This window comes from Haliotis rufescens, unplaced genomic scaffold, assembly GCF_023055435.1.
Source record: "Haliotis rufescens isolate VD_foot unplaced genomic scaffold, xgHalRufe1.0.p SCAF_10, whole genome shotgun sequence".
Taxonomy (NCBI): Eukaryota; Metazoa; Mollusca; class Gastropoda; order Lepetellida; family Haliotidae; genus Haliotis; species Haliotis rufescens.
This window is the reverse complement of record NW_025963780.1, coordinates 42,450,102-42,460,622: the sequence shown is the minus strand read 5'-3', so window position 1 is coordinate 42,460,622 and position 10,521 is coordinate 42,450,102. Positions and strand designations below refer to the sequence as shown.

At 42.5% G+C, this 10,521-nt stretch overlaps 1 protein-coding gene across 1 annotated transcript; it reads left to right on the top strand.

The window, feature by feature from the left end:
• Positions 1 to 664: 664 nt before the first annotated feature.
• Positions 665 to 7,283, top strand: LOC124114688 (lipoxygenase homology domain-containing protein 1-like). The gene is made up of 5 exons (XM_048390914.1): positions 665 to 690; positions 1,452 to 1,537; positions 2,175 to 2,322; positions 3,834 to 3,936; positions 6,634 to 7,283. The coding sequence occupies exons 2-5, from the start codon at positions 1,456 to 1,458 to the stop codon at positions 6,763 to 6,765; spliced, it is 465 nt and encodes a 154-aa protein (XP_048246871.1). The 5' UTR covers positions 665 to 690; positions 1,452 to 1,455; the 3' UTR covers positions 6,766 to 7,283.
• Positions 7,284 to 10,521: the final 3,238 nt, after the last annotated feature.

The following is a 10,521-nucleotide window of genomic DNA, read 5'->3' as shown; positions in this document are numbered from 1 at the left end:
GAACGACACCCTCCAAGTTGGATGCATTCAGGGCAGTATGCGCTTAGTCAGGCAGCAGTAGAGCCAGATTGGATGGTTAGGGTTCGTTATCTGGAGCATTTAACGAGCGCTGGAACATTGGAACAGACTACACCGGACATCACGAAAGCATTTATATCTATTTTAACACGCCAAAACTCAGAATGACGAAGACGTCATTTCCGTGGGGAGGGAAGAATGTAGTAGTATGTAATTATGTATATATCATCAAGTGTATTTTAAGGTCACCTCTTATTTTAATACCTAAGTTTTAGTCTACACTCCAATCTAACCTGCTTCACTAATACAATAGCACAGTCACCCTTGCGCTTGCCTTCTCTATTGTTTCTCTGGTTTCTATTGTTTAGCCCCAGCCCCTTACTTTCAGTGACAGGGTGCATTATGGGACTGGTCAGTTTAAATTCACACTTGTAGTTGATTATGTATGGAGTAGTCGGTTCATCGCTGATATAATTGAGACAATTGTCACAGGTGTGTCCCTGTAAAGCAAATATCTGATGTTGTGACATCATAGGGCACAGTGCCATACACCTGGGCCGTTTTATTTTGTATTAAAACAACTGGCATCAACAAATCAACCTGCGTTTGGTGATTCATTCACATAAACCACTCCGGTTACATTGTCACGGAATATTACTTTCCTTCTGGAAAGTAAGCTCTCTGAATATAAATATTGTTGGCTACAAGACTGGAGTTAGGGTTTCTAAAACGGATGTCACTACTTGTCACGAAAAAACACATGATTGTAAACCTTAACAAAATGTAGATTTACATTTAACTCACAGTTTGTATTTTGAATGTCTTGATTTTTAATAAATTTTATATTTGGGATAACACTTTCTCAGTAAAGTACAGATTCTTTTGGTTGAGTCCCATCCGGGATTCGAACCCACACTGCCAGACTGAGGTACCTACTCGACAGCACACAAAGTCACCAATCTAACCCACTCCGCCACCGAGGCTTCCACAAAAGTAAAATCGACAGTGGTAGTCTAGAGCACGTACTGTGTGAAGTCCTCTGACAAGCGTAGATTTCTATTTAATTATAGATGTTTTCCCTTTTAAACAATACGTCTGCAACAAACAAAATACAATACTAAAAATTAAATATTGATAAAAAGTTTAATTAAAAAGATACTTTTTTTTCCAGATGTGTTCATGCAAACTTGGGAAGATGAGAAAATTTATGCTTCGGGTTTTCTTAAATTACATGTGTGTCTAAAATTCATGTAGGAAACAGGAACTGCTACCGTCTTTAAGATACCATGCCGTCCTGCGTTCCGTCGTCTAAGTTGTCACAAAATGGTTTTGTGGCATCATATACGTCACCATGAAGTTTTTTGTTCACACGTTTATGTTACCAATAACATTCTTTGGCATCACCTAGGTTACCCTGACATCTTCTGTTCCAGCGTCATGGTTACGATGAGAGTCTTCGTTGTTCTGCTGAGCCTTTGGGTATTAACGGTAGCAGAGAGAAGGCTCATTATTGGAGATAGTAAGGATTTGCTTTGGAGTGTTGCTTTAGTACGATCCTGATAGTAAGGAGATGCATGTTCTTCAAATTCCCATTTATAAGAGAGGCACGAGGGAATCGCTCCTCAAAGGCACCACAATTCGCTGTGCAGAGTTGCGTCCCTTTGCATGCCAGGAACCGTTTACAGATTCGCTCTGAATATGTTTCTATGTTTGTCAGCACCACACACGTGCTTCTGAGTTTCACCAACGTGGTAAACGTCTAAGACCTGCATCACGCCGTGATATAACTGGAATACTGTTCAAAGCGGCCCTATCCGAGAAGATCCGGGGTGGAATAGGTCTTCAGCAATCCATGCTTCCCGTAAAAGGCGACTATGCTTGTCGTAAGAGGCGACCAACGGGATCGGGCGGTCAGGCTCGCTGACTTGGTTGATACATTTTATCGTATCCCAATTGCATGGATCGATGCTCATGATGTCAATCACTGTATTGTCTGGTCCAGTCTCGATTATTTACAGACCGCCGCCATATAGCTGGAATATTTCTGAGTGCGGCGTTAAACAACAAACAAACAAACAAAACAAACAAACACAATCGTAACATGTGATTCCCAGCGTACGGGAAGGTAGGAGTTATAACGAACGTCTTCATTTCAGTGACCAAGTTCCAGGTAACCATAGCGACGGGCAGCATATCTCATGCCGGCACCCACTCCCACGTGTTCTTGGCAATGACAGGGGATGGAGGCGTGACGAATGACGTGAATCTCAATGCAGAAAACAAGCACATGTTCAGACAAGGACAGTTAGTACATTTCAAAATAGCTAGAGCCTACACTGGTCGAAGGGGGCGACAAAGTGGATTATGTGGTCAGGCTCAGCAACGTGGTTGATGGTGCGTGTCAGCGTACCAACTACGTGGGTCCATGTTGATAGCAATCACTGTTTATTACAAACTGAAGTATTGCAGGTCTGGGCCTCATAGCTGGAATATTGCTGAGTGCGTCGTTAAACAATCAGCAATCAGCAAAGTCACCGAGCCAGACGACACGATCTCTTTAGTCGCCTCTAACTACCATACTGGATTTTGACCTACCCTAAGCCGGAATCACCCGACCCGTGAAGATCCGGGGTAGAATAGATCTTTAGCAAACCATGCTTGTTGTAAAACGCAACTGTGGTTGTCGTAAGAGGCGACTAACGGGATCGGGTGGTCAGGCTCGCTGACTTGGTTGAAGCATGTCATCGATCCCAATTGCGTGGATCGATCATCATGATGTCAATCACTGTATTGTCTGGTCCAGACTCGATTATTTACAGACCTCCGTCATAAAGCTGGAATATTGCTTGGTGCGGCGTAAAACAACCAACCAACCAACCGGAATGACCTCGAATCCCAACGGGATCCCGGAATATTCGCAGAGTATATATAGCTCATTATAACATGGGGTTGTGTTGCAGCCGTGAGATAAAAGCGTTGGTTCACAATTTTTTTTTAAATCAGACCTGTTACTCTGATGCTTGGCGAGTATGGGGGATTTCAGTCATGTGAAGGCGCGTCAATATTTCGTTCCACAGGGACATAATATTTTCAGATGAATACAAGTTTAGACTCATAAATAGTATGAAATACAAGTTAGTGACTGGGAGTGTTGATAGAAGTTGGCAATCTTACAGACACCTGAATTCAGGGTGGTGGAGCAGCTTTGTCGATAAAGCGTTCGCTCGTCGCGCCGGAGACCTGGGTTTGATTCCCTACATCGGTACAATGCATGAAGCCCATTCCTGGTGTCCCACGTCGTGATATTTCTGGGATGTTACTGAAACGACGTAAAACAATACTCACTCAACCACTCACAAGCGGCCCGCAACACAACTCAAATCAGTGGTCGATGGTTTTAGCAAACATCACGGGATCGGAGCACGAGGAATCCGACTCGGTGTATGAGGCAATCTTTGACATCCACAGTGACCACCCGGTACCCCTTTAGTCGGCTCTTAGTACATACACAGGGTACCGACATCCAATCCTGACCCGGAATGCACAAGTACATTTCGCGTAAAAGGAAAATGTCGCCTACTTGTATCAATCTTGGTTTTGTCTTATATCAATCGTGTGTTCTGTCTTATATCAATCATGTGTTCCGTCATACATCAATCGTGTGTTCTGTCTTATATCAATCATGTGTTCCGTCATGCATCAATCGTGTGTTCTATCTTGTACAAATCGTGTGTTCTATCTTGTACTGACCGTTTGTTCCGTCCTGTACTGACTGTGTTCTATCCTGCACTGACCGTTTGTTCCATCCGTTGCAGAGTGGACAAAGTGGAAGTGTTCGCGCCCTCTGTCGGCCACTTACGAAGTATCCGTATCCGCCATGACACTCATGGAGACGACCCCAGCTGGTACATCGAGACGGTAGGGCCTGTATACAATAATCTATCGTCGTCTGATTGACGGTATCACCGAAAGCCTCACAGTCCCATTTGTACGTTGCACGGTCTATTTTATACTTTTATGTCGAAACTCTTGGTATGTCGACATAGGTCGTCTGGCTTTGCGTACCTAGCACGTGGTTTGGGATAACGAGGGCCCACTGTGTGAGATGTGAGGTAATTATTGTTCCCTTTATGAGATGTGAGCGAATGATTGTCCACCATATGTGAAATGAGATAATCTTTGTCAACGATGTGAGATATGCAATAAAAAATGTCCACTATGTGAGATAATGGTTGTTTGAGATATGAGATAATGGTTGTCTACAATGCGAGATATGAGATAACAAGAGTTCACTGTGCGAAATATGAGATAGCGAGTGACTACTGTGTGAGATATCCGATACCGAGTGTCCACTGTGTGAGATCTAAGATAACCTGTGACTACTGTGTGAGATATCCGATACCGATTGTGCACTGCGTGAGATCTAAGATAACCTGTGACTACTGTGTGAGATATCCGATACCGATTCTCCACTGTGTGAGATCTAAGATAACATGTGACTACTGTGTGGGATCTATGATAACATGTGACTACTGTGTGAGATCTATGATAACCTGTGACTACTGTGTGGGATCTATGAAGACATGTGACTACTGTGTGAGATCTATGATAACCTGTGACTACTTTGTGAGATTTATGATAACCTGTGACTACTGTGTGGGATCTATGATAACATGTGACTACTGTGTGAGATCTATGATAACATGTGACTACTGTGTGAGATCTATGATAACCTGTGACTACTGTGTGGGATCTATGAAGACATGTGACTACTGTGTGAGATCTATGATAACCTGTGACTACTTTGTGAGATTTATGATAACCTGTGACTACTGTGTGGGATCTATGATAACATGTGACTACTGTGTGAGATCTATGATAACATGTGACTACTGTGTGAGATCTATGATAACATGTGACTACTGTGTGAGATCTATGATAACCTGTGACTACTGTGTGAGATCTATGATAACATGTGACTACTGTGTGAGATCTATGATAACATGTGATTACTGTGTGAGATCTATGATAACCTGTGACTACTGTGTGAGATCTATGATAACATGTGACTACTGTGTGAGATCTATGATAACATGTGACTACTGTGTGGGATCTAAGATAACCTGTGACTACTGTGTTAGATCTATGATAACCTGTGACTACTGTGTGGGATGTAAGATAACCTGTGACTACTGTGTGAGATCTATGATAACATGTGACTACTGTGTGAGATCTATGATAACATGTGACTACTGTGTGGGATCTAAGATAACCTGTGACTACTGTGTGAGATCTATGATAACCTGTGACTACTGTGTGGGATGTGAGATAACCTGTGACTACTGTGTGAGATCTATGATAACATGTGACTACTGTGTGAGATCTATGATAATATGTGACTACTGTGTGGGATCTAAGATAACCTGTGACTACTGTGTGAGATCTATGATAACCTGTGACTACTGTGTGGGATGTAAGATAACCTATGACTACTGTGTGAGATCTATGATAACATGTGACTACTGTGTGAGATCTATGATAACATGTGACTACTGTGTGGGATCTAAGATAACCTGTGACTACTGTGTGAGATCTATGATAACCTGTGACTACTGTGTGGGATGTAAGATAACCTGTGACTACTGTGTGAGATCTATGATAATCTGTGACTACTGTGTGAGATCTATGATAACTTGTGACTACTGTGTGAGATGACAGATAGTCTTAAGAAAGAGCTTATTGGTTGAAATGCACACAATGTATCCGTTTATACCCGTCTTACTGAAGTCTGTACATGTGTATTCGTGGATTTGCAAAGAAACTGAATATCCTTTACTTACTGTGAGCTGCATATGTCATCAATACGTCACATATGTCGACGTCGTTACGTATGAGGTCACACATGTAGAACACGTTATAATTGTAATGAAAAAACATATACAGTAAACTACGTTTATAACGAACTGACCAATATAACTAACTTATCTTTTAGTCCAGGTCATTTGTTGTATATATACTGTATATATGCTTACAACGAACTACGGTTATTACGAACTAAAAGTAGTGATTCCTTTGAGTTCGTTATAACCGTAGTTTACTGTATACATACAAAATACCACTCGCGACAAATTCACAATAGTAATAGGAACACATTGGGTGGTCCTTCTTCTTTTGAGTAGTGTATATGTATCTTCATTATGAGCTTACTCCTCGAGATGAGGACAACATAGGTATACCAGAAATAACCTCTACCCAAATCCAGGGGCGGTCGGGTAACCTAGTGGTTAAAGCGTTCGCTCGTCACGCCGAAGACCCGGGTTCGATTCCCGACATGGGTACAATGTGTGAAGCCCATTTCTGGTGTCCCCCGCCGCGATATTGCTGGAATATTGCTAAAAGCGGCGTAAAACCATACTCAGTCACTCACTCACTCTACTCACTCTACTCACTCACTCACTCTACTCACTCACTCACTCTACTCACTCACTCACTCACTCCAAATCCAGACAGGAGCTAGAGTCAATTTAATGTGAACAACCATACATTATTCTCACAAAACATTTCACATAATACATAAGACAGCTACTTGAGAAGATGTATGATCTCTGTTGCCAGATTACCATAGAGGATGGGGTTGGCGTGTACGAGTTCCCCTGTCACTGCTGGCTGTCCACGAAGCACGGAAGTGGATCACTGTCGACGACGGTGAAGCTGTATAAATACACACCACTTCCTCACAATGGCTGACCGACCAGAGGGACTAATCATGACTTCGTTGAAATCGACACTGTCTATTTTTTTCCTAATTGGGGGTTTATTATGAAGGACACATTCATGTTGATGTAAATATTCACCTACCGCTTACTAAATAATATAATACAGTCAATTATCAAAAGTTGGATCCTGTATTGGATTTTGAGGTTTTTGTTTACAGTGACATGTTCATATAGAAATGTAAACTGCCAGGCAAAAGAAAGTATTTATACACCCATGTTTGATGGTGGCTAAAAATAAAACAGACACGTTATGGTTTTTCGATGGTGATGTATTTCATACGGGTATCATGGTTGTGTTTTGGGCCGAAAGTTTTTAGTGACGTTTTGATAACGTTTGTAATTGTTTGGTCAAAGCCAATTTACAAGTGTATTTTTTCTTTTGCACGTCAGTTTGGAATACACACTTATTTCCATGTGTGAACATGTCCTGATTGTGTTAAACGTTGATATCATATAACAGTTGGTGGTTAATAAAGAAATATGTTTGAAGTCGGTGCAAAGTTTATAAAAAAAATATGTTTTGTAATATTTCAAGATAAGATACTACTGAAAGTGGACAGGCTTTATTTGCCAAACATTCATTTGTGTTACTTAAATTTGTCTCTGAATATGGCTTAAGTTTTATTACCGTAACTTGTTCCCCGTCTCTATATATCACAAAGCTTCCACAGCGCAAATACAACCAGGGACCAGTCTATTTAGGGGAGGTAGAGGCTCATTGCGGCGCCTGTCGCTTTCATTTCTCAATGATGCGGGGTTGGCAGACAAATGTATCGACTCAACTCCGTGACGCTAATAATGCCAGGTTAATCACACTTCAAACACTTGCTTGATAACGGTGTTAGAACCTACACGGAAACACTTGCTTGATAACGGTGTTAGAATCTACACCGAAACACTTGCTTGATAACGGTGTTAGAATCTACGCGGAAACACTTGCTTGATAACGGTGTTAGAATCAACACGGAAACACTTGCTTGATAACGGTGTTGGAATCTACACTGAAACACTTGCTTGATAACGGTGTTGGAACCTACACCGAAACACTTGCTTGATAACGGTGTCGGAACCTACACCGAAACACTTGCTTGATAACGGTGTTGGAACCTACACCGAAACACTTGCTTGATAACGGTGTTGGAACCTACACCGAAACACTTACTTGATAACGGTGTTGGAACCTACACCGAAACACTTGCTTGATAACGGTGTTGGAACCTACACCGAAACACTTGCTTGATAAGGGTGTTGGAACCTACACCGAAACACTTGCTTGATAACGGTGTTGGAACCTACACCGAAACACTTGCTTGATAACGGTGTTGGAACCTACACCGAAACACTTGCTTGATAACGGTGTTAGAACCTACACCGAAACACTTGCTTGATAACGGTGTTAGAATTTACACCGAAACACTTGCTTGATAACGGTGTTAGAATCTACATGGAAACACTTGCTTGATAACGGTGTCGGAACCTACACCGAAACACTTGCTTGATAAGGGTGTTGGAACCTACACCGAAACACTTGCTTGATAACGGTGTTGGAACCTACACCAAAACACTTGCTTGATAACGGTGTTGGAACCTACACCGAAACACTTGCTTGATAACGGTGTTGGAACCTACACCGAAACACTTGCTTGATAACGGTGTTAGAACCTACACCGAAACACTTGCTTGATAACGGTGTCGGAACCTACACCGAAACACTTGCTTGATAACGGTGTTAGAACCTACACCGAAACACTTGCTTGATAACGGTGTTAGAACCTACACCGAAACACTTGCTTGATAACGGTGTTGGAACCTACACCGAAACACTTACTTGATAACGGTGTTGGAACCTACACCGAAACACTTGCTTGATAACGGTGTTAGAACCTACACCGAAACACTTGCTTGATAACGGTGTTGGAACCTACACCAAAACACTTGCTTGATAACGGTGTTGGAACCTACACCGAAACACTTGCTTGATAACGGTGTTGGAACCTACACCGAAACACTTGCTTGATAACGGTGTTAGAACCTACACCGAAACACTTGCTTGATAACGGTGTCGGAACCTACACCGAAACACTTGCTTGATAAGGGTGTTGGAACCTACACCGAAACACTTGCTTGATAACGGTGTTAGAACCTACACCGAAACACTTGCTTGATAACGGTGTTGGAACCTACACCGAAACACTTGCTTGATAACGGTGTTGGAACCTACACCGAAACACTTGCTTGATAACGGTGTTAGAACCTACACCGAAACACTTGCTTGATAACGGTGTTAGAACCTACACCGAAACACTTGCTTGATAACGGTGTTGGAACCTACACCGAAACACTTGCTTGATAACGGTGTTGGAACCTACACCGAAACACTTGCTTGATAACGGTGTTGGAACCTACACCGAAACACTTGCTTGATAAGGGTGTTGAAACCTACACCGAAACACTTGCTTGATAACGGTGTTAGAACCTACACCGAAACACTTGCTTGATAACGGTGTCGGAACCTACACCGAAACACTTGCTTGATAAGGGTGTTGGAACCTACACCGAAACACTTGCTTGATAACGGTGTTAGAACCTACACCGAAACACTTGCTTGATAACGGTGTTGGAACCTACACCGAAACACTTGCTTGATAACAGTGTCGGAACCTACACCGAAACACTTGCTTGATAAGGGTGTTGGAACCTACACCGAAACACTTGCTTGATAACGGTGTTGGAACCTACACCGAAACACTTGCTTGATAACGGTGTTGGAACCTACACCGAAACACTTGCTTGATAACGGTGTTGGAACCTACACCGAAACACTTGCTTGATAAGGGTGTTGGAACCTACACCGAAACACTTGCTTGATAACGGTGTTAGAACCTACACCGAAACACTTGCTTGATAACGGTGTCGGAACCTACACCGAAACACTTGCTTGATAACGGTGTTAGAACCTACACCGAAACACTTGCTTGATAACGGTGTTAGAACCTACACCGAAACACTTGCTTGATAACGGTGTTGGAACCTACACCGAAACACTTGCTTGATAACGGTGTTGGAACCTACACCGAAACACTTGCTTGATAACGGTGTTAGAACCTACACCGAAACACTTGCTTGATAACGGTGTTGGAACCTACACCGAAACACTTGCTTGATAACAGTGTCGGAACCTACACCGAAACACTTGCTTGATAAGGGTGTTGGAACCTACACCGAAACACTTGCTTGATAACGGTGTTGGAACCTACACCGAAACACTTGCTTGATAACAGTGTCGGAACCTACACCGAAACACTTGCTTGATAACGGTGTTGGAACCTACACCGAAACACTTGCTTGATAATGGTGTTGGAACCTACACCGAAACACTTGCTTGATAACGGTGTTGGAACCTACACCGAAACACTTACTTGATAACGGTGTTGGAACCTACACCGAAACACTTGCTTGATAACGGTGTTGGAACCTACACCGAAACACTTACTTGATAACGGTGTTGGAACCTACACCGAAACACTTGCTTGATAACGGTGTTGGAACCTACACCGAAACACTTGCTTGATAACAGTGTTAGAACCTACACCGAAACACTTGCTTGATAACGGTGTTGGAACCTACACCGAAACACTTACTTGATAACGGTGTTGGAACCTACACCGAAACACTTACTTGATAACGGTGTTGGAACCTACACCGAAACACTTGCTTGATAACGGTG